The sequence below is a fragment of the Oncorhynchus clarkii genome, chromosome 13 (genome assembly GCF_045791955.1).
Source record: "Oncorhynchus clarkii lewisi isolate Uvic-CL-2024 chromosome 13, UVic_Ocla_1.0, whole genome shotgun sequence".
Classification (NCBI taxonomy): Eukaryota; Metazoa; Chordata; class Actinopteri; order Salmoniformes; family Salmonidae; genus Oncorhynchus; species Oncorhynchus clarkii.
This window is the reverse complement of record NC_092159.1, coordinates 18,515,397-18,541,089: the sequence shown is the minus strand read 5'-3', so window position 1 is coordinate 18,541,089 and position 25,693 is coordinate 18,515,397. Positions and strand designations below refer to the sequence as shown.

The following is a 25,693-nucleotide window of genomic DNA, read 5'->3' as shown; positions in this document are numbered from 1 at the left end:
GAGAGGTTCGAGGATTCATTAAGAGATGATGAATCTTATGGGTTGGGGTTGTAACAAGCTGCCGAGTACGTGTTGGGCGTCACAAGATCAGGTCCTGTGTGCATATTGAATGTTTAACACTATAGCTGCCAATGTTCTCTACACAACATATAGTGTCTTTTAACAGCTGCAATAGAAGAGTGAGACTACACACTATGAGACTACACACCATTGTGTAGCGCTGCTACAGATATTTCTAGAGCTTTTGTTGAAAGGAGAAAACAAAGGGGGCTATTGTTGGTTACTTCAAATCACATTTTATTTGTCCCATTCTATGTATACCGCAGGTGTAGCCTTTATTGTGAAATGCTTACTTACGAGCCCTTCTCAACAATGCACAGTTAAAAAGTAAGAAAGAAAAAAAAAGTATTCAATCTGAATAATTGTTCTACTGTATGTATCACTGTAGGCATGTGTTTATCACTGTAAAATGAATGTGGCTTACCTTAGGCAGAGAATATTTGGGCAGTTTGATTTTGAGGAATGGATCCCTCTGGTAGGACACATAGTAGCTGGCCTGTCCTGCTGTAGTAACCTGGAACACATTGAGCCAAGACACTGAGTTTTCCCTTTGTTGTCAATTGTAAAATGTGTCCGCACTACAGTACACATCACGTGAACTAACTACTTGGATTCATCTAAAAACTTCATAAATGTATCAATCATTACTCATGTTGCAACCTTCACCCAAGTGAACATGCATGACATTGTTTATGATGTAAAGACATATACTTCATTGTCAGAGAGGAACATTGACACATAAGACAGTTCAATGTCTATTTCCAGACGTTTAAATTGAGAAAATAACAATAAGATCTCCTTGCTAGCATACAGAGGAAACTGCTCCTCTGAGTCCTCTCCTGTTGTCGATGCTCTTTGTGGTGTGGAAGGTAGACTTGGGTAAATATCTCGTAGTGACAATCAATAGCCTCATTACTCTCTCCAAAGCAATGCTCAGTGGCCTGTCTTAGGAAAGTCGTCCTTAATGATACCAGCGCCTCAGCAAGCAAACACTCGAGCTGTTAGCTGCTGTTAGCCTATGCAGTACAAACACCGCCAGCGGGGAAGAACATTTTAGAAACCTGTAATTAGAGCACAGGCTTCAGAGACTCTCAGGACAGGAGAACACTTTCCGTCAACAAAAGTGTGATTGTCCTAGCGCCAGCACTAGGGAGCAATTTATTTAATGTACTTCCTCTTTCGTAATTCCATTAATTGATAATTAATCCACAAAACAAGCTGCTGGCTTTCTGGTTTGGAAAAGGGGGTAGGTGAAAAGGGATCATTATCATATGATAGAACTAATTAGGCCTCTTAGTGTGCTTCTAAGTGCACTTCAATGAGAGAGAACTGAAAGAGATATTGGGATGATTGATTTTTCATTACCCACTTTCATAGAATTTGTTCGGTTGTGATGCAACGCGAGGAAACTTTGTAGGTTCCCTGAATTGAAGATGCGGTAGGAGGTATAGGTTGAGTGTTTGTGGATTTAATTAGGGAGACGTATGAGTGTGGTCAAACATAGTTGAGGGATCTCTTAGACCACAGAATTTATTTTTGTTGTTATTTTTTTTACCCCTTTTTCTACCCAATTTCGAGGTCTCCTTTTGTTAGTTACAGTCTTGTCACATCGCTGCAACTCCCATACGGACTCAGGAGATGCGAAGGTCAAGAATCATGTGTCCTCCGAAACAACATGACCCTGCCAAGGCGCACTGCTTCTTGACACACTGCATGCTTTATCCGGAAGCCAGCCACACCAATGTGTCCGAGGAAACACCTTACAACTGGCGACTGAAGTCAGCGTGCAAGCGCCTGGCCCACCACAATAGTTGCTAGAGCGCGACAGGGCAAGGAAATCCGACTCATGGCTCCATTGGACACAGCCGGCTGTGACACAGCCCGGGATCGAACCCGGGTCTGTAGTGATGCCTCAAGCACGGCAAGAAACCAGAAATCTCAATTTCCATTATTCTGGCAGAATGAAGCCAATCATGTGTAGAACCTGTATTTTTCCAGAAAATGTGACTTGAATTTGAAGAAGTCTTAGGCTATAACTAGATGGCAGAGTTTTTCCAAGGCATCAGGTTTAGGGCTGGGAGTTCTTCCTGAACTGCTGACAAAGAATAAAAGCGGCTAGAGTTTTCCTGGTCAAGCCACTTCCTCAAGGGAAACGTTTTGGCTCTAATTGAAATAGTTAGGACCAGGAATTTTCCCTGACCATGTGACCTGACCTAGAAAACCTTCTGGCCCTAATTCATGTTCTAATAGAAATACATCCAAAACTCTCCCCTTCAAATACTACAAACAACTAGGTAGTCCTTTGGAGTTCAATATGGATGGAAAAGTTATTTATAATGGACTGGATTGTCAGGATAATTATTCCTATTTAACTGTTTACTTTTAAATTCATGCATCCTCATTTGCACAATGTCAAAGTAAATCATATTCAGGCGGTGGGAGGGAACTTAAAACATGACCCAAAAATTGCACCAGCATTGCTTAGAATTCAGCACATTACCAGATGTCTGTCTCTTGCATAAATTATGATTAATATGACATACAGGGGGACTGGTATGGAAGAATATAAAACTCCCTAGGTTTCACATCTGAATCAGAATAGTGTGCAAATGCAGACTCTTAAATGAAGGTTCAAAAAAAAGGTTTGCATATTTTACATATGTCACGCGAGGTGCCTTTTCTTTAAACAGAATGTGTGGTTAGAAATAAAATATCCATGCAGCGTAACAACTGGTCAAGGTTCGGAGGTCAAAATGACAAAGTATTGGAAAGTATACAGACCCCTTGACTTTTCCCAAAATCTTTTATGTTACAGCCTTATTCTAAAATTGATTTATTAGTTTCTTTCCCCTCATCAATCTACATACAATATCCCATAATGACGAAGTAAAAACTTGTTTTAGTCATTTTTGCAAATGTATTCAGAGCCTTTACTCAGTTCTTTGTTGAAGAACCATTGGCAGTGATTACAGATTAGAGTCTTGTTGGGTAGGACGCTACAAGCTTGGCACGCCTGTATTTGGGGAGTTTATCACAGTCTTCACTGCAGATCCTCTCAAGCTCTATCAGGTTGGATGGGGAGCATCGCTGCATAGCTATTTTCAGGTCTCTCCAGAGATGTTAGATTAGGTTCAAGTTTGGGTTCTGGCTGGGCCACTCAAGGACATTCAGAGACGTCCCGGAGCCACTCCTGCGTTGTCTTGGCTGTGTGCTTAAGGTCTTGTCCTGTTGGAGGTGAATCCAGTCTGAGGCTCTGGAGCAGGTTTTCATCTCTGTACTTTCCTCTGTTTATCTTTCCCTCGATCCTGACTATTCTCCCAGTACCTGCCACTGAAAAACATCCCCACAGCATGATGCTGCCGCCACCATGCTTCACTGTACAGATGATGCCAGGTTTCCTCCAGACGTGACGCTTGGCATTCAGGCCAAATAGTTCAATCTTGGTTTCATCAGACCAGATAATCTTGTTTCTCATGGTCACAGAGTCGTTTAGGTGTATTTTGGCAAACTCAAAGCGGGCTGTCATGTGCCTTTTACTGAGGAGTGGCTTCCGTCTGGCCACTCTAATTTAAAGGCCCGATGGGTGGAGTGCTGCAGAAATGGTTGTCCTTCTGTAAGGTTCTCCCGTTTCCACAGAGGAACACTGGCGCTCTATCAGAGTGACCACCGGGTTCTTGGTCACATCCCTCACCAAGGCCCTTCTGCCCCAATTGCTCAGTTTGGCCGGGCGGCCCGCTCTTGGTGGTTCCAAACTTCTTCCATTTAAATATGATGGAGGTCAGTCACTGTGTTCTTAGGGATCTTCAAGGCTGCAGAAATGTTTTGGTACTTTTCCCCAGACCTGTGCCTCGACACAATCCAGTCTCGGAGCTCTACGGATAATTCCTTTGACCTTACTGATTGACTTTTGCTCTGACAAGCACTATCAACTGGGGGACCTTATATAGACAGGTGTGTGCCTTTCCAAATCATGTCCAATCAAGTTGTAGCAACATCTCAAGGATGATCAATAAAAACAGGATGCACCTGAGCTCAATTTTGAGTCCCAGGCAAAGGGACTGAATGTATTTGAGTTATCTGTTTTAGTTTTTTTTATACATTTGCAAAAAAAACATGTAAACCTGTTTTCACTTTGTGATTATGGGTTATTGTGTGTTGATTGATGAGGGAAAAATTATTAAATACATTTTAGAGTAAGGCTGTAACGTAACAAAATGTGGAAAAAGTCAATGGGTCTGAATGCAAAATTAACAGTTAAAAAACTTTGCGTCTATCAATGGTTCCCATATCTATCCTAATCAAGAACATACTGCCGTTCATACAATGTGTCAACGTAACAATTCATCATAAATATTCATATTTATCATACCATTTTCTCAAACCTGCGGAACAACCAGTTGTTGCATGTTGTGCTGTAAAATATGCAAATCCCCTCCCAGTCCTAGCCAAACCAAGTTGTGCGTAACACATAACAAATGCCAATAATATTGATGGCTAACGATGCTTATCCTATGCAATGCATCATGGTCAACATACAATATGGTACATTATATTCTCCTCAGACAGAGCATTACCTGAATAAACATATAGTCATCTTGGACCACCAGTGAGCTGATGTCGATGTATCCAGGGAAGGGGTAGTTTCTGTTGGCCTCTGAGCATGTTAGAGCCCGGCATGTTACATACTGTATACCTGCAAGATGAGGAGATAGAGATTACTGGATATCTGGATTCATCCAGCTGTGGATTATTGTGGAAAATTACCAAATTAGCCATGCTATCCCATGTTTTACTGCTTAAGAATAGTCTATCTTTATATGCTAGTGTTTTTTCTAACCTAATACAAACTTGTCTTTGTGTGACTTAGTCATAAGACTGGACGTCTGGCTAAAATCCGTTTGGGTGGGACCACAGCATGTGACACCCTGTGGGTTTACTATCTACAGGAAGTCACATGCACGGAAATTTGCAGAAAGGAGCACATTATAACGTTTGTTGTTGTGAATGCAGTTAGACGGTTGAGCCCTCTGGATATCAACCTTGTGCTATCTAAATCTGCACAGACTAATAAACTAATTGCCTTTAACACACTATCTGCTGACTGCCACGTGTACAAAAAGGATGTACCTCTGTATAAAATCTGGGACCGGACACTGTTCATTGGGACTCAACTGCAACAACTGTTGAAGTGCATAGTGAACTGCTCCATTGTTGCAAATCTTATTATAAGGTTGTTTTGAGGAGTACAGTCTCTCTCCTTTCGGTTAGAATTTCCACCACAGGATCAGGCCCCCTGTTCTCGAGAACGTGAGGATGCCTGGAAACCGTGGCTATATGTCTGTATGAATTGAACTTGAGGGGAAATTGTGTATGGTTTGTGATTGACATGCAATAGAGGAGATACCATTACTCTTGTGACAGTGTACTGACTGTTTATATATATAATTGTAATTTGACCAGTATGCTGTGGTTTCCATTCTATAATGGTGATTGTTTCATACAATACAGTATGTAAAGTTGTAGGTTTGTCACTATTCAACATGATCAACTATGGTCATTCACTGTGTACAGAAAACTAAACTGTCTCTGATCCCGGGGCTCTAACAACAGCAGCAGGAGATAGCTAGAATAAACAATCTCACAATATCACCTATGGATAACCTTGGGTGGCGTTGCCGTGGCGAGTTATGGAGCTGACACTCCCAGGGTGAGAGAGATTAGAGGAAAAGGCCATATTAATCAAGTATTGTGCACTGCATTTATCAGTGGGGAAATCCACCGTCTTTCCCCTGGGACACAACTCTAAACCCAGGGTGGAATTTATTCCTTGACAGACTCTCGCTCTCTTCTATCGTTAGAGGGCTGATAGTTGGACTGTGAATGTGGGGGCATTTCTCTGTAGTGTGCGTGACAGAGAGAAAAATAGAGGTGTGTCTGTGTGTGTGTGTGTGTGTGTGTAGTGCTACTCACGTCCATTGGGGGTGTGTGCCTCCATATGAACCAGATCTGACTCCTTGTCTAGACCCGTTACAGACCTGGATTAAAGAAGTCGAGGAGAGAAGGAAGGATGAAGAGGAGGAGGGGGAAGGAGGGGGTAAAGTAATGAGAAGAAGGGAAGAGGAGCAGGGGAGACGAGAAGGGTAGAAGCAGCGCGGAGGAGGGAGGAAGAGGAGGGAAGAAGACAATAAACAAAGGGAGATGTGTCTCAGCAGAGGTATTCCACTCCAGATATAGACGTCTCATTTCAGCGTTGTCTCAACAATGATGTCAATAAAATAGCAATGCCTTTCCATGTGAGGACGTTCTCCCCAGAGCTGTGTCACAAAATGTCACATTACCCTCAGCAACAACCAGACACTGTGGGTTTGTTATTCTACCAAAAAGTGGTATCTGTCACAAAAGTGTATATGCGCAACAACCTACATATGGTATTTATTTTGTCTGGCACTGTACACCGGCAAGGCTGTGCCACATAATTAAAGTTAGAATCACTGTACTGTATATCACTGTATTATATCATTTGAATGGGTATAGTGGACTAACTTGGACAGATTAAAAAATATATATATACAGTTGAAATCAGAAGTTTACATAAGTTTACACTTAGGTTGGAGTCAGTAAAACTTGTTTTTCAACCACTCCACAAATGTCTTGTTAACAAACTATAGTTTTGGCAAGTCGGTTAGGACATCTACTTTGCACATTACACAAGTCATTTTTCCAACAGTTGTTTACAGACAGATTATTTAAATTATAATTCACTGTATCACAATTCCAGTGGGTCAGAAGTTTACAGACAATAATTTGACTGTGCCTTTAAACATCTTGGAAAATTCCAGAAAATTATGTCATGGCTTTAGAAGCTTCTGATAGGCTAATTGACATAATTTGAGTCAATTGGAGGTGTACCTGTGGATGTAATTCAAGGCCTAACTTCAAATTCAATGCCTCTTAGCTTGACATCATTGAAAAATAAAAAAAAAACAGCCAAGACCTCAGCATTTTTTTTTGTAGACCTCCACAAGTCTGGTTCATCCTTGGGAGTAATTTTCAAACGCCTGAAGGTACCGCATTCATCTGTACAAACAATAGTACGCAAGTATAAACACCATGGGACCACGCAGCCGTCATACAGCTCAGAAAGGAGACGTGTTCTGTCTCCTAGAGATGAACATACTTTGGTGCGAAAACTGCAAATCAATCCCTGAACAACAGCAAAGGATCATCATCATGTTTGGAGGAAAAAGGGGGAGGCTTGCAAGCGGAAGAACACCATCCCACCCATGAAGCACAGGGGTGGCAGCATCACGTTGTGGGGGTGCTTTGCTGAAGGAGGGACTGGTGCACTTCACAAAATAATGGCATCATGAGGATGGAAAAGTATGTGGATATATTGAAGCAACATCTCAAGACATCAGTTGGGAAGATAAAGCTTGGTCGCAAATGGGTCTTCCAAATGGGTCTTCCAAATGGACACAGACCCCAAGCATACTTCCAAAGTTGTGGCAAAATGGCTTGAGGACAACAAAGTAAAGGTGTTGGAGTGATCACAAAGCCCTGACCTCTATCCTATAGAAAATGTGTGGTCAGAACTGAAAAAGCGTGTGAGAGCAAGGAGGCCTACAAACCTGACCCAGTTACACCAGCTCTGTCAGAAGGAATGGTTCAAAATTCACCCACTTATTGTGGGAAGCTTGTGGAAGGCTACCCGAAACGTTTGACCCAAGTTAAACAATTTCAAGGCAAAGCTACCAAATACTAATTGAGTGTATGTAAATGTCTGACCCAAGGGGAATGTGAATAAAAGCTTGAATAAATAATCCTCTCTACATTTATGCTGACATTTCAAGTTCTGAAAATAAAGTGGTGATCCAAACTGACAAACACGCACACACACACACACACACACACACACACACACACACACACACACACACACACAGAGAGCATCTCCTACATCTCTAGGAATGAAAGCAATGAGGCAGAATAAATTCAGAGCTACATTTGTGATGAGTGTGTACTTCCTCAGAATGGGGGTGGTCCGATGTGATTGGATGAGAGGTGACAAATTATACAGTATCTTCCTATTTTATGAATGTACAGTATGTATGTGACATGTGAGAGGCAGAATGTGAAATGGTGACACTGTGGATGTAGATTTATCACAGTCCAATCATATCAACAGTGGAAATGAGCAGAATGGTACACAGAATTTCCCACCAGCAACGCTAGTTATTCAAATCAAATCAAATCAAAGTTTGTCACATGCGCTGGAAAGATTTAATGCCAAACCTGAGATTTTGGAGAACTGCTTCACAATATCCAATGCTAATCTAGCTTGTGACACATTTTTCAAAAGAAAGTGAAGTGTCATTCACCAGTTGGGATATCTTGATCTCTCTGGCCTGGAATGTAATGCCTTCAAATGGACTTTTATGAACTAATGAGCATAATATTTGAGATCCTAACAAAAATAAAAAAAGGTGAAATTGGACAACCTTGTCGTATTCCTTTGTAAATGTTAAACCTTGAGGCTGTTCCATGACAGAGTTTGATACCGCTATTGCCACCATTATACAGAGTTCTAATAGCATCAACAAAAAAATGACCAAATTTCAAATGCTTAAGACAATCAAAGATAAAATTGTGACTTACTGTATCAAATGCTTTCTAAAAAAAACAAAAATAGGATAACAGGGAAGTCATCCAATAGATCACAATACTCAACCAAGTCTAACACCAACCTCAGATTATTACATATATGGCGCACTTTCATAAACCCTGATTGACATTCATCAATGAGATCATTCAAGCAAGACTTTAAAATTTCTTTACAATGATTAAGGCTATCATTTTTTAGTCGTTATTTAGGAGTGTGATTGGACACCAATTATCAATATTTAAGAGATCCTTGTGTGGTTTAGGTATAAGAGTAATAACCCCTTGCATCAGAGAGGCAGGTAGTTCGCCCTTCTTTATAGCCTCCTTAAAGGTTTCAAGTAAAAAGGGTGCTATTTCTTCAGAGAAGGTTTTGTAAAATTCAGAGGTTAATCCATCACAACCTGGAGATTTTTTTTTTTTAACTGAGCAACCCCGTACTGGATGTCCATAACGGATAAATATTGACAACAAGACTGATTGAAATCTTCACTAACAGAATTAACTCTCTATAGAATCAAGGAGATCCTTAGTCACTCAAATTGTTATCTAAGGAGTAAAGATTCTCATAAAACTTAGTGGTAAAGTCTGATAACAACTCTCTATCCTCAGTGGTAACCCATTCATCTTAAATTTCCGAAGTGTGTTGAGTTCTCCTCTCATCTTTTCCAAATTAAAAAAGTATCTACTGTTCTTTTCGCCTTTTTCAAGCCATTGTTTTCTGGATCTTATGAGGTGATTCTGTAAATCATTCAATTTAGATTTCTCATTAAGATCAACATGCTCAATCTCTGTGATATCGGCAATTGTCTTAGAGAGTTCAGCTATCTCACATTTCCTTCTTATAGCAAGCCGTTTTCCATAAGTAATACAGGCTGAGCGGATTTTACATTTCAGCACTTCCCAATATTTCCCATATTCTGCATTAGATATAGCTAAAATCCAGTAAACAGAAATTAGATTCGTAATCACATTTTTTAAATCATCATGCAATAACAATGAGTTATTTAATTTCCAATAACCACCAGAGAATATTTTACCATCATTACTGCACATTCTTACAGTCAACCATATGACATTATGATCCGTCAGGACTGCATGCAGTATTTTTATCTCTCCACTGTTGGGCTCAAGACTAGAGGTTATCACCCACAAATCAATTCTTGATTGTAAAGAACGATCTCTATTACTCCATGTGTATTGTATCTCTCCAGGGTTTTTAACTATCCATATGTCAATTAACTTATCTAGGGTAGGGGGCAGCATTCAGAATTTTGGATGAAAAGCATGCCCAAATGAAATGGCCTGCTACTCGGGCCCAGAAGATATGATATGCATATAACTGGTAGATTTGGATAGAAAACACTCAAAAGTTTCCAAAACGGTTAAAACAGTGTCTGTGAGTATAACAAAACTGATTTAGCAGGCGAAAACCTGAGAAAAATCCATTCAGGAAGTAGTTTTTGTTTGTTTGTAGTTTTCTATTCAATGCCATGACAGAATCCATTGACTTAGGACTCAATTTGCAGTTCCTATGCCTTCCACTAGATGTCAACAGTCTTTAGAAATCGTTTCAGGCTTGTATTCTTATAAATGAGGGAGTAAGACCAGTCTGAACGAGTGGACCCTACCGTGTCGGAGAGCTTTTTCATGAGCAAGTGCCGTTCTTGTTTACCTTTTATATTGACGACGTTATTGTCCGGTTGAAATATTATAGATCATTTAGGCTAAAAAACAACCTGAGGATTGAATATAAACATCGTTTGACATGTTTCTATGAACTTTACGGATACAATTAGGATTTTTTTGTCTGATTGTTTTGACTGCATTTGAGCCTGTGGATTACTGAAGAAAACACGCTAACAAAACTGAGGTTTTTGGATATAAAGAGACTTCATCGAACAAAAGGAACATTTATTGAGTAAATGAATGTCTTCTGATTGCCACCATATGAAGATCATCAAAGGTAAGGGATTCATTATACCTCTATTTCTGAGTTGTTTTGTAACGCTTCTGTTTGGCTGGTTACTGTTTGTAATAATTTGTCAACTGGGCTATGTTCTGGGCTAGGTATGTTCTGGCTAGCTATGCTTTCGCCAAAAAGCATTTTATAAATATGACACTGTGTTTGGTTTAACAAAAAGTTAATCTTTAAACCTATGTAAAATATGTTTTGTTTTCAGAATTTTTATAATGAGCATGTCTGTATTTGAATTTGGCGCATTGCAATCTCACTGGATGTTGGCCAGATGGGACGCTAGCGTCCCACGTACCCTAGCGAGGTTAATTCCAGGCTTTGGCAGAAATTCACCAACTTTTTTACACCAATGTTGGGGCAATCTATCAGTCTCATACGAATAAACCATATGAAAATCTCCACCAACTATAATCTGACTGGATGAATAGTTTCTCAGAAGACTTTTAAGAATTTCTTCAATATCCTCTAGAAGTTATTTGGAGGACTAGAACTGTATCCATATACAGTGCCTTGCGAAAGTATTCGGCCCCCTTGAACTTTGCGACCTTTTGCCACATTTCAGGCTTCAAACATAAAGATATAAAACTGTATTTTTTGTGAAGAATCAACAACAAGTGGGACACAATCATGAAGTGGAACGACATTTATTGGATATTTCAAACTTTTTTAACAAATCAAAAACTGAAAAATTGGGCGTGCAAAATTATTCAGCCCCTTTACTTTCAGTGCAGCAAACTCTCTCCAGAAGTTCAGTGAGGATCTCTGAATGATCCAATGTTGACCTAAATGACTAATGATGATAAATACAATCCACCTGTGTGTAATCAAGTCTCCGTATAAATGCACCTGCACTGTGATAGTCTCAGAGGTCCGTTAAAAGCGCAGAGAGCATCATGAAGAACAAGGAACACACCAGGCAGGTCCGAGATACTGTTGTGAAGAAGTTTAAAGCCGGATTTGGATACAAAAAGATTTCCCAAGCTTTAAACATCCCAAGGAGCACTGTGCAAGCGATAATATTGAAATGGAAGGAGTATCAGATGGTTAAAATTGATGGGAAGATGGATGGAGCCAAATACAGGACCATTCTGGAAGAAAACCTGATGGAGTCTGCAAAAGACCTGAGACTGGGACTGAGATTTGTCTTCCAACAAGACAATGAACCAAAACATAAAGCAAAATCTACAATGGAATGGTTCAAAAATAAACATATCCAGGTGTTAGAATGGCCAAGTCAAAGTCCAGACCTGAATCCAATCGAGAATCTGTGGAAAGAACTGAAAACTGCTGTTCACAAATGCTCTCCATCCAACCTCACTGAGCTCGAGCTGTTTTGCAATGGGAAATGGGAATGGGAAAAAAATTCAGTCTCTCGATGTGCAAAACTGATAGAGACATACCCCAAGCGACTTACAGCTGTAATCGCAGCAAAAGGTGGCGCTACAAAGTATTAACTTAAGGGGGCCGAATACTTTCGCAAGGCACTGTACATTACAAAACACAAATAATCTGTCCATGTGGTTGATGGCCGTTACTAGCCAATGTCCATTGGAGTCCATTTGAGTAAACAAAAATTTCCCTTTGAAATTGTGTGCTAAAATTGCAACCCCAGCTGAATGATTAGTCCCGTGGGCCAAAAAAATGACATTGCCCCACTGATTTCTCCAAAAATTATAGTCCTCTTTGCATGAATGTGTTTCTTGAACATATACAAGATCTGCGTTGCAGTCCTTACAAATAAAAGCTTTTCTCTTCAACAGGTTTCGTATCCCCCTGGCATTGATTGACATAAACTTCAAGTCCATATCTATAGAATAGAAAAATCCTATGCAATCTCAACTCTATCCTCTCTATAAAAAGTTGCTTCTAATATGTATTAACAGAAGTCTTAACTTGTAAACAGTAACACCATAATTCAAAACTAGAACGCTCAGTTTGCAGTGGGGGAAGGAGCTACCTCGTAAACCTACCGATAGAACAAATCACCCCGTTCGTATTTATTTTCCTCCAAACTGCATCTCTCGCTGTGCGAAAAAGCAAACTGGATGATGATCGAGCGGCTGACGATGGCCTCTTGTTTCTTCCTAATACGATAAGTGACATCCACAGCCATATCCATATATCCATCGGGGAAGTCCGATGCCACACGGTTACAGATGTCTCTTACTAAGTGCTTCACATTCTCATCCTGGTCCTCGGGGACACCGTAAAGCTGTAGCCCCCAACTTCTCCAGTATCGTTCTGCTTCCGATAAGCGCTCTTGCATGTCTGCGATGGTCTTCTCCTGTGCAGTGCATTTCTCAGAAGTAGCAGTGTTTGCAAATTTAAGCTCTTCGATACTCTTGTATGCATGATTCAGAGAGGTCTCGAGGTCAACTGTTTTTTATACATTTTCTCCAGACCATTGGCTCTTTCGTTTATCTTTGCAGAGACAGCATCGATTAAGTTGACCTGTAGTTCATGCAAAGACAATTCTTTGACTGGATTTTCAGAATCAACCGAATGTCCAGAATCCTCCATTTCTTCTCCCGAGGAGTCAGGTGGCGGTTTGTCTCCAATGTATGAGCACTCAGCTAGCAACTGCCTTCTCCTCCCTTTGCTATTTCACAAATGTTTGTCTTCCATTTCTCAAAGTTTCAGATCAAATTAGAGGTCAACTAAGCGCTGTTCTCTATTGTGTTTACTATAAGCCAAGTTCCGTTACATTTAAATAAGTTTGAGAGGGATAAAAGTTAAGGTTACTCGGAGCAAGCTGAACTCTCTTCTGCACTCGTCACCATCTTCAGCACCCCCTGTAGTTTTTCTAAGTGGCTCCCATTTTGGCTGTAGTGTTTCCATACCGGTGATGAACATACTATTCTCCGTCTTAAATTTTATAGTTTATTTACATATTAGATTACCTGAGGTTTGATTATACATGTTGTTTGACTTGTTTGGATAAGTTTATTGGTAACATTTGGGATTCATTTTCTATGCATTTTGAAGGAGGGAAACAGGTGGATTATTGAATGAAGAACGCCAGCTAAACTGAGTTTTATGGATATAAAGAAGGACGTTATCGAACAAAATGACCATTTGTGATGTAACTGGGACCTTTTGGAGTGCCAACAGAAGAAGATCTTCAAAGGTAAGGCATTTATTATATCGCTATTTCTGACTTTCGTGTCGCACCTGCCTGGTTGAAAAATGTTTTTCATGTTTTTGTATGCGGGGCACTGTCCTCAGATAATCGCATGTTGTGCTTTCACCGTAAAGCCTTTTTGAAATCTGACAGCGGCTGGATGAACAAGAAGTTAAGCTTTATTTTGATTTATAATACTTGTATTTTCATGAATGTTAAATATGAATATTTCTGTAATTTGAAATTCGCGCTCTGCAATTTCCCCGGAAGTTGGCCAGATGGGACGCTACTGTCCCACCTGCCCATAAGAAGTTATTGCACGTTGGCGAGTAGTATTGACGGTAATGGCAGCTTTCCCACTCGCCTTTTTGGGGTCCTGACCAGGCATCCGGCTCTTTGTCCTCTGTACCTGCGTCGCTTCCTCTTGCAAATAACGTGGATGTCGGCCCTGCCGGGTGTTTGGAGAATGTCTGCTGCGTCTTGTTTGTTGAAGAAAAAATCTTTGTCTAATCCAAGGTGAGTGATCGCTGTCCTGATATCCAGATGCTCTTTTTTGCCGTAAGAGACGTTTGCAGAAACATTATATACAAAATTACAAAGTTACAAATAACGCAAAAAAACCACATAATAGCACAGTTGGTTGGGCGCCCGTAAAACTGTTGCCATTTTATCAATATCCCTCAAAGTCTCTTGCATTGCAGAAAGTAAACAACGTGTTCCACACACTGCTAGTGATGCTCCAAAACAGTTTGTGATGAGAGTCTGAGTAGACAAAGGAAAAGAGCAGGACAACAGAGAGGACGAGAGGAAGAGAAGGATGATGAGAACAAAGAATAAAAAAGAAAGAAGACAAGCGTATGACTCACCAGTAGAACCTGTTCACATGCTCATGAACCAGCTGCCATTTTCTCCCAAAGTCCAGGGATGCGTACAACTGTGAAGAAGAACATAAAACGAGAAAGAAAAGAGAGATAGAGAACATATCAGTCTACTTATCACAAAGGAGAAAGTAAAGTGACAGTGGGCTTGAGTCATGGCAGGATAATAATAGGGAAGAGCGTACCTGTGAGCAATAAAGCGTGATACTCTTGATAGGCTGACATAGCTTCAACTTCTTATGTCTGGGGGCAGTATTGAGTAGCTTGGATGAATAAGGTGCCCAGAGGTGCCCAGAGTAAACAGCCTGCTACTCAGTCCCAGATGCATGCATATTATTTTATTTTTTTATTTGGATATAAAACACTCTGAAGTTTCTAAAACTGTTTGAATGATGTATGTGAGTATAACAGGACTCATATGGCAGGCAAAAACCTGAGAAAACATCCAACCAGGAAGTGGGATATCTGAGGTTGGTTGTTTTTCAACTTATTCCCTATTGAAGATTACATATTTGTAATTTTGCATTTCCCAAGGCTTCCACTAGATGTCAACAGTCTTCAGAACCTTGTTTGATGCTTCTACTGTAAAGGAGGGGCTCATAAGGGCTCTTTGGAGCAGTAGTCTGGCAGAGTACCACAAGCTCGTGACGCTCGTTCACGTGAGAGGTAGCTCGCGTTCCATTGCGTTTCTGCAGACAAATTAACTCTCCGGTTGGAACATTATTGAAGATTTATGTTAAAAACATCCTAAAGATTGATTCTATACATCGTTTGACATGTTTCTACGGACTGTAACTTTTTGACATTTCGTCTGCTCCTAGTGAACGCGCTGCGTGAGTTTGGATTTGTTAACAAAATGCACTAACAAAAGTAGCTATTTGGACAAATGATGGACATTATCGAACAAAACAAACAGTTATTGTGGAACTGGGATTCCTGGGAGTGCATTCTGATGAAGATCATCAAAGGTAAGTGAATATTTATAATGGTATTTCTGACTTCTGTTTACTACACAAAATCAAATCAAATCAAATCAAATTTTATTTGTCACATACACATGGTTAGCAGATGTTAATGCGAGTGTAGCAAAATGCTTGTGCTTCTAGTTCCGACAATGCAGTAATAACCAACAAGTAATCTAACTAACAATTCCAAAACTACTGTCTTGTACACAGTGTAACGGGATAAAGAATATGTACATAAGGATATATGAATGAGTGATGGTACAGAGCAGCATAGGCAAGATACAGTAGATGGTATCGAGTACAGTATATACATATGAGATGAGTATGTAAACAAAGTGGCATAGTTAAAGTGGCTAGTGATACATGTATTACATAAGGATACAGTCGATGATATAGAGTACAATATATACGTATGCATATGAGATGAATAATGTAGGGTAAGTAACATTATATAAGGTAGAATTGTTTAATGTGGCTAGTGATATATTTACATCATTTCCCATCAATTCCCATTATTAAAGTGGCTGGAGTTGAGTCAGTGTCAGTGTGTTGGCAGCAGCCACTCAATGTTAGTGGTGGCTGTTTAACAGTCTGGTGGCCTTGAGATAGAAGCTGTTTTTCAGTCTCTCTCAACATGGAGGATATCTGTTTGGCTTGTTTTGGTCTCTTTCCGTAAAGCTTTTTTGAAATCTGACACAGCGGTTGCATTAACTTCTTCGATATAGGGGGCGCTCTTTTAATTTTTGGATGAAAAACGTTCCCGTTTTAAACAAGATATTTTGTCACGAAAAGATGCTCGACTATGCATATAATTGACAGCTTTGAAAAGAAAACACCCTGACGTTTCCAAAATTGCAAAGATATTGTCTGTGAGTGCCACAGAACTGATGTTACAGAAAAAAAATCAGATAAAAATACAATCAGGAAGTGCCGCATTTTTTGAAACCGCCTCATGGCAATGACTCCTTATATGGCTGTGGAGGAGCTAGGAGTCAGCTTACCTTTTCCACGTTTTCCCCAAGGTGTCTGCAGCATTGTGACATATTTGTAGGCATATCATTGGAAGATTGACCATAAGAGACTACATTTACCAGGTGGTCACTTGGTGTCCTCCGTCGCAATTATTGCGTAATCTCCAGCTGCAGTATTTTTCCGTTAGGCTCTGATGAGAAACCGACTGCCAGGAACGATTTTTCATCGAATAGAATTGTGAAAAACACCTTGAGGATTGATTCTAAACAACGTTTGCTGTTTCTGTCGATATTATGGAGCTAATTTGGAAAAAAGTTTGGCGTTGTATAATGACTGAATTTTCGGGTTTTTTTCTTAGCCAAACGTGATGAACAAAACGGAGCTATTTCTCTTACAAAAATAATATTTTTGGAAAAAATTAACATTTGCTCTCTAACTGAGAGTCTCGTCATTGAAAACATCCGAAGTTCTTCAAAGGTAAATTATTTTATTTGAATGCTTTTCTTGTTTTTGTGAAAATGTTGCCTGCTGAATGCTAGGCTTAATGCTATGCTAGGCTATCAATACTCTTACACAAATGCTTGTGTAGCTTTGGTTAAAGCATATTTTGAAACTCTGAGATGACAGTGTTGTTAACAAAAGGCTAAGCTTGTGTTTCAATATATTTATTTAATTTCATTTGCGATTTTCATGAATAGGAAACGTTGCGTTATGGTAATGAGCTTGAGACTATGATTACGCTCCCGGATATGGGATTGCTCGACGCTAAGGAGTGTATCCATGCATAACACTTGTATTTTCATCAACATTTAACAGTATCAACAGTATTTCAGTAAATTGATGTGGCTCTCTGCTGAATGCAAACAAATTGTTATGCACACACACAATAGTAACTAAACTGTCATCATCATAATCATAATGTGATTTATCGCTGGCTTGGTACCAGATCTGATCCTATAGCTACAACCTCAGTAATTAAATAGAGGTCCCAAGCCATCTTCCACCTCATAGGATTCTGCATGTGGCAGGCAGGCGGAGCCATGTTTCTCCCTAATAGCAGTCTGTGGTGGCAGGTAGGCTGAGCTGGGTAGCCGGTAGGCAGATTGGGCTTGTCTCTCATCACCCTGGACAGTGACATATGATGCCACTGGGTCAAGCTGCACTCATTCATCAGGCCAATTAAATGTTTTATTCAAAAGCTCAGAGCTGTCACAAAGTGAGCTTCATAGTTTCCCACTCACGTCAATAACTCAAAACACTCACCAGATCCAGAGCCACTGATGAGTCCTGCCCGGCGACAGCCAAGACACTGAGAGAACAAGAGCTGCCAGGGAAACTTCTCTAAATGGTGGTTGAAGAATAGAGGATAACCGTTTTTGGTTCCGCTCATCTATTCATGTTGAGGATTTCAATTTAAATCCAAATGGCGGTATGTATGTTATTGTGTTCTGAGACTTGTTTAGCTGTGTACTTTTGCAAAACGTTGACACCAACTGAATAATTTTTTAAGTAGAACATGCGGTTTACCAGGAAAGAGAGACAGAAAAAGAGAATCATGGTTGTTGTGCCTAAGCTAGGTAGATAAACAATGTAAGCTTTAGAGAACATGTCAAGTGGACTAATGAAAACATCTGATTATGTACAAGAGCAAAAACATCACGGCGCATGAGGGCACGGAAGGTGTTGCACAGCATGTGTTGCCTCTTCATCTAAAGAATAATTAATTTTAATGTGGATTCAGGGAAAACGCAGAACATTATGTACAAACATTATCGCTGATGCATATGGTGTGTTGCGACCCCAAAGAGTGGGCATCACAGTCAAGGCTCCAAGATCTTACACAGACCTCTTTTTCCAGACAACAACATCTTTGAAATTGTCTGCAGCCTGCCAGGCAGAACGTTTACAGCTATCAAATCAAATCAAAACAAATTTGTCACACAGGCTGAATACAACAAGTGTAGAGCTTACGTGAAATGCTTAACCCTTAACCAACAGTGCATTTCAAGAAGAGTTAAGAACATATTTATCAAATAAACTAAATCAAAAATTATAAAAAGTAACACATTAAAATAACAAAAATTAGGCTATATAGAGGGGGTACCGGTACTGAGTCAATGTACAGGGGTACAGGGTAGTCGAGGTTATTTGTACATGTAGGTAGGGGTGATGTGACTATGCATGGATAATAAACAGCGAGGAGCAGCAGTGTCAAAACAAATGGAGGGGGGGCTGTCAATGTAAATAGTCCGGTGGCCATTTGATTAATTGTTCAGGGTAGAAGCTGTTCAGGAGCCTTTTGGTTCTAGACTTGGTGCTCCGGTACCACTTGCCGTGCGATAGCAGAGAAAACAATCTGTGACTTGGGTGACGGGAGTCTCTGACAATTTTTTGGGCTTTCCTCTGACATACCAGCCAGTGATTCAACTGGTCAGAATGCTCTCGATGGTGCAGCTGGAGAACTTTTTAAGGATCTGGGGACCCATGCCAAGTCTCTTGAGGAGTAAAAGGTGTTGTCGTGCCCTCTTCACGACTGTCTTGGTGTGTTTGGACCATGATAGTATGTTGGTGATGTGGACACCTAGGAACTTGAAACTCTCGACCCGCTCCACTACAGCCCCGTCGATATTAATGGGGGACTGTTCGTCCTGCCTTTTCCTGTAGTCCACGATCAGCTCCTTTGTATTGCTCACATTGAGGGAGAGGTAGTTGTCCGGGCACCACACTGTCAGGTCGCTGACCTCCTCCCTATAGGCTGTCTCATCGTTGCCAGTGATCAGGCCTACCACTTTTGTGTCGTCAGCGAACTTAATGATGTTGTTGGAGTTGTTGGAGCAGTTGTGGGTGAACAGAGTGTAGGAGGGGACCAAGTACACACCCCTGAGGGGCCCCATTGTTGAGGATCAGCATGGCAGACTTGTTGTTGCCTACCCTTACCACCTGGGGATGGCCCATCAAGAAGTCCAGGATCCAGTTGCAGAGGGAGGTGTTTAGTCCCAGGGTCCTTTGCTTAGTGATGAGCTTTGTTGGTAGTATGGTGTTGAACGCTGAGCTGTAGTCAACGAACAGCATTCTCATATAGACCTTATTTATGTCCAGATGAGAAAGAGCAGAGTGGAGTGCGATTGGGATTGCATCATCTGTGGATCTGTTGGGGCGAAATGCGAATTGGAGTGGGTTTAGGTTATCTGGGAGTATGCTGTTTATGTCATCCATGACCAGCCTTTCAAAGCACTGGGTGGTAATCTGGGTGGTAATCATCATTTGTTTCCTTGGGCACAGAGACTATGGTAGTCTGCTTGAAACATGACTTGGTCAGGTAGAGGTTGTAAATGTCAGTGAAGACACTTGCCAGTTGATCGTGCATGCTTTGAGTACATGTCCTGGTAATCCGTCTGGCCCTGCGACTTTGTGAATGTTGACCTGTTTAACTTCTCTAGGGTAGGGGGCAGCATTTGGAATTTTGGATGAAAAGCGTGCCCAAATTAAACTGCCTTCTACTCAGGCCCAGAAGATAGGATATGCATATAATTTGTAGAATTGGATAGAAAACACACATTTCCAAAACTGTTAAAATAGTGTCTGTGAATATAACAGAACTGATTTGGCAGGCGAAAACCTGAGACAAATCCATTCAGGAAGTAGTATTTTTTTGTTGTAAAGTGTTATATTCAATGCCATTACAGTATCCATCGACTTCGGACTCAAATTGCAGTTCCCATGTCTTCCACTAGATGTCAACAGTCTTTAGAAATGGTTTCAGGCTTGTATTCTGAAAAATGAGGTAGTAAGAGCAGTCTGAGTGGACCCTGCTATGTCACAGAGCTTTTTCATGCGACCGAGAGAGTGCCTTTCTTGTTAAAAACCTCTTACTTCTACCCCCTCCTTTTTCGAAAATTCTGTTAAAAATCGCGCAACTTTTCAGCGTCCTGCTACTCATGCCAGGAATATAGTATATGCATATGATTAGTATGTGTGGATAGAAAACACTCTGAAGTTTATAAAACTGGTTAAATCACGGCTGTGACTATAACAGATCGTGTGTTTCATTGAAAAACGCAAGAAAAACTGCTCTCTGAAAGCTAAAAATAGTCACTTCCACCAGTTGTTAACCTCTTTGATCTCTAGGGGCGCTATTTCATTTTTGGATAAAAAACGTTCCCGTTTTAAGCGCGATATTTTGTCACGAAAAGATGCTCGACTATGCATATTCTTGACAGTTTTTGAAAGAAAACACTCTGAAGTTTCAGAATCTGCAAAGATATTGTCTGTAAGTGCCCCAGAACTCATTCTACAGGCGAAACCAAGATGATGCATCAACCAGGAAATGAGCAGAATTTCTGAAGCTCTGTTTTCCATTGTCTCCTTATATGGCTGTGATTGCGCAAGGAATGAGCCTACACTTTCTGTCGTTCCCCCAAAGTGTTAGCAGCATTGTGACGTATTTGTAGGCATATCATTGGAAGATTGACCATAAGAGACTACATTTTCCAAGTGTCCGCCTGGTGTCCCTGCGTCGAAATTGGAGCGTAAAGCCAGGTGCAATTATTTTTCCATTTGAGAGCAAGGAGAAACCAGGCTTCCACGAAGGATATATCATTGAAGAGATATGTGGAAAAACACCTTGAGGATTGATTCTAAACCACGTTTGCCATGTTTCAGTCGATATTATGGAGTTAATTTGGAAAAAAGTTCGCGTTTTGAGGGCTGAATTTTCGTTTTTTTTTTTTTTTTTTTTTTTTTTTTGGTAGCCAAATGTGATGTACAAAACGGAGCTATTTCTAATACACAAAGAATCTTTTTGGAAAAACGGAGCATCTGCTATCTAACTGAGAGTCTCCTCATTGAAAACATCAGAAGTTCTTCAAAGGTAAGTTATTTTATTTGAAGGCTTTACTTGTTTTTGTGATAGTTGCCTGCTAAATGCTAACGCTAATGCTAACGCTAATGCTAACGCTAAATGCTACGCTAGCTAGCTACTGTTACACAAATGATTGTTTTCCTATGGTTGAAAAGCATATTTTGAAAATCTGAGATGACAGTGTTGTTAACAAAAGGCTAAGCTTGAGAGCTAGCATATTTATTTCATTTCATTTGCGATTTTCATGAATAGTTAACGTTGCGTTATGGTAATGAGCTTAGGTCTATAAATAGAATCCCGGATCCGGGTTTGGTCGTCGCAACAGGTTAAAAGAGAACAGAATTTAATATCGATCTGCCTGAAATTCATACAAATTCCGCACGATGGTGCCATTGTCCTCATTTTCAATTGAATTAATTGTTGGAAAATCCATCTATCTGACCTCCATTTTCCCAGTCTTCACCCGGATGCAGTTGAAGAAGATATTAGAAGCCATTGTTTTGCAAGTGAAGACCTATTGAAAAGACATCGCCCTGTAATCATTTTGATAGATTATAAACGTTTACTAATACCTAAAGTTGGATTACAAAAGGATTTCGAAGTGTTTTGTGAAAGTTTATCGTCGACTTTTTTAATTTAAAAAAATTATGCAGCGTTTAAAAACGATGATTTTTTCTGAATGACACAGCTTCCATACAAAGCTATTTTGGGTATATATGGACCGATTTAAACGAAAAAAAGACCCAATAGTGATGTTTATGGGGCATATAGGAGTGCCAAGAAAGAAGCTCGTCAAAGGTAATGAATGTTTTATATTTTATTTCTGCGTTTTGGGTAGCGCCGGCTACCGCAAAATCTGTTGTTTACGTGTCGTGCTGGCATTTTGGGGGGTGCATGCTATCAGATAATAGCTTCTGATGCTTTCGCCGAAAAGCATTTTAAAAATCTGACTTGCTGGCTAGGTTCACAACGAGTGTAGCTTTAATTCAATACCCTGCTTGTGAATTTTGATCAAAGATTGAGTTGTAACGAGTACATTTAGCATTTAGCGTAGCGCATTTGCATTTCCAGGGGCATACTTGAGACGTCTGCGTCTCAAGTATGGTCAAGAAGTTAACCTTTTATATTGACAAAGTTATTGTCCGGTTTAACAATTATCAATTATTTAGGCTAAAAACAATCTGAGGATTGACTATAAACATCGTTTGACATGTTTCTATGATCTTTACGGATACAATTTCGATTTTTTTGTGTGCCTGTTGTGATTGCGTTTGAGCCTGTGGATTACTGAAGAAAACTTACGAACAAAACTGAGGTTTTTGAATATAAAGAGACTTTATCGAACAAAAGGAACATTCATTGAATAAATGAATGTCTTCTGAGTGCAACCATATGAAGATCATCAAAGGTAAGATTAATTGTATCTCTATTTCTGACTCGTGTAACTCTTCTACTTGGCTGGTTACTGTTTGTAATGACTTGTCTGCTGGGCTATGTTCTCAAATAATCGTAAGATATGCTTCCGCCGTAAAGCATTTTTGAAATCTGACACCGTGGTTGGATTCACAAGAAGTTCATCTTTAAATCTATGTAAAATAGTTGTATCTTTTCTGTATTTTTATAATGAGTATTTCTGTATTTGAATTTGGCGCTCTGTAATCTCACTGGATGCTGGACAGGTGGGACTAGCGTCCCACATACCCTAGAGAGGTTAAATTGTCTTGCTCACATCGGCTACCGAGAGAGCAGCTGGTGCTCTCGTGCATGCTTCAGTGTTGCTTGCCTCAAAGCGACCCATAAAAGGCATTTAGCTCATCTGTTAGGCTCGTGTCACTGGGCAGCTCGTATCTGGGTTTCCCTTTGTAGTCTGTAATAGTTTTCAAGCCCTGCCTCATCCAACGAGCACCAGAGCCGGTGTAGTAGGATTCAATCTTAGTCCTGTATTGACGCGTTGCTTGTTTGATGGTTCATCTGAGGGCATAGCGGGATTTCTTATAACCATCCAGATTAGTGTCCTGCTCCTTGAAAGTGGCATCTCTAGCCTTTAACTCGATGTGGATGTTGCCGGTAATCCATGGCTTCTGGTTGGGAAATGTACGTGCAGTCACTGTGGGGATGATGTTGTTAATACACTTATTGATGAAGCCGATGACTGAGGTGGTATACTCCTCAATGCCGTTGGATGAATCCCAGAACGTATTCCAGTCTGTGCTAGCATAACAGTCTTGTAGCGTAGCATCCGCATCATCTGACCACTTCCGTATTGAGAGAGTCGCTGGTACTTCCTGCTTCAGTGTTTGCTTGTATGCAGGAATCAGATTTGCCAAATGGAGGGTGAGGGTGGGGGAGAGCTTTGTATACATCTCTGTGTGTGGAGTAAAAGTGGTCTAGAGTTTTTTTTTCCTCTGCTTGCACAGAAATGTGGTAAAACGGATTTAAGTTTGTCTGCATTAAAGTCCCCGGCCACTAGGAGCGCCGCATCTGGGTGAGCATTTTCTTATTTGCTTCTGGCCTTGAGTGTGGTCTTAGTGCCAGCATCGGTCTGTGGATGTAAGTAGACGGCTAAGAATAATATAGATGAGAACTCTCTTGGTAGGTAGTGTGGTCTACAGCTTATCACGAGGTATTCTACCTCAGGCGGGCAATACCATGAGAGTTCTTTAACCTGTTGCGACGACCAAACCCGGATCCGGGATTCTATTTATAGACCTAAGCTCATTACCATAACGCAACGTTAACTATTCATGAAAATCGCAAATGAAATGAAATAAATATGCTAGCTCTCAAGCTTAGCCTTTTGTTAACAACACTGTCATCTCAGATTTTCAAAATATGCTTTTCAACCATAGGAAAACAATCATTTGTGTAACAGTAGCTAGCTAGCGTAGCATTTAGCGTTAGCATTAGCGTTAGCATTAGCGTTAGCATTTAGCAGGCAACTATCACAAAAACAAGTAAAGCCTTCAAATAAAATAACTTACCTTTGAAGAACTTCTGATGTTTTCAATGAGGAGACTCTCAGTTAGATAGCAGATGCTCCGTTTTTCCAAAAAGATTCTTTGTGTATTAGAAATAGAGTGAAACTTCAGAGTGTTTTCTTTCAAAAACTGTCAAGAATATGCATAGTCGAGCATCTTTTCGTGACAAAATATCGCGCTTAAAACGGGAACGTTTTTTATCCAAAAATGAAATAGCGCCCCTAGAGATCAAAGAGGTTAATATAAGACATCGCACACCAGCTGTTTGTCAGCTATCTGAGCCTCTAACCGATCGCTGCAGCTGTACAAAGCTCATCTGTAAATAGCCCACCCAATCTACCTATCTCATCCCCATAGTTTTTATTTACTTTCTGCTCTTTTGCACACCAGCATTTCTACTTGCACATCATCATCTGCTCATCTATCACTCCAGTGTTAATTTGCTAAACTGTAATTACTTCGCTACTATGGCCTATTTATTGCCTTACCTCCTCACGCCATTTGCACACACTGTATATAGACTTTATTTTTTTCTATTGTGTTATTGACTGTACGCTTGTTTATTCCATGTGTAACTCTGTGTTGTTGTTTGTGTCACACTACTTTGCTTTATCTTGGCCAGGTCACAGTTGTAATCGCTGTTCTGATGTCCAGAAGTTATTTTCGGTCATAAGAGATGGCAGCAGCAACATTATTTACAAAATTAGTAAAAAAATAAGTTACAAACGATGCAAAAAAACTAACAAAATAGACAGTTGGTTAGGAGCATGTCAGCCATCCTCTCCAGCGTCATCTTAAATGTTATGCCTTTGTCTTTAAAGGAAGGAATAGATGGGATTTATTTTAACATTGCCCACATGACTGATAACAATTAGATGGGAATAGTCAATTTCATATCTGGAGGTGCTTTTTTATGAGTGAATGTGAGCATATTACTGTGACTGATACATCAAAAGCTGTAAGTCATGTCTCCACAAGGAAAAGTTCATCACCTCTTAGCACACAGCGTATGGCAGTGTCTTGGCCAGTCTGACATTGTCTTGGCCAGTCTGACTGTGTCTTGGCAAGTCTGAGAGTGTCTTGGCCAGTCTGACATTGTTTTGGCCAGTCTGACAGTCTATTGGCCAGTCTGAGAGTGTCTTGGCCAGAGTGGACCTGTATAGAAGCTGTACTTTACAGTTTGTGGTCAATCTAGACAGCCATCCCTTCAACATGATCTCTT

At 40.3% G+C, this 25,693-nt stretch overlaps 1 protein-coding gene across 1 annotated transcript in view; it reads right to left on the bottom strand.

The window, feature by feature from the left end:
- Nucleotides 1-25,693, bottom strand: part of LOC139424541 (VPS10 domain-containing receptor SorCS3-like) — a 216,792-nt gene that overhangs the window by 47,860 nt on the left and 143,239 nt on the right. The window contains exons 5-8 of the mRNA XM_071176480.1: nt 14,684-14,751; nt 6,031-6,095; nt 4,635-4,753; nt 485-574 (exon numbers count right to left, since the gene is read on the bottom strand). Of these exons, the coding sequence (XP_071032581.1) occupies nt 485-574; nt 4,635-4,753; nt 6,031-6,095; nt 14,684-14,751 (342 nt within the window). The remainder of the gene's footprint in view (nt 1-484; nt 575-4,634; nt 4,754-6,030; nt 6,096-14,683; nt 14,752-25,693) is intronic.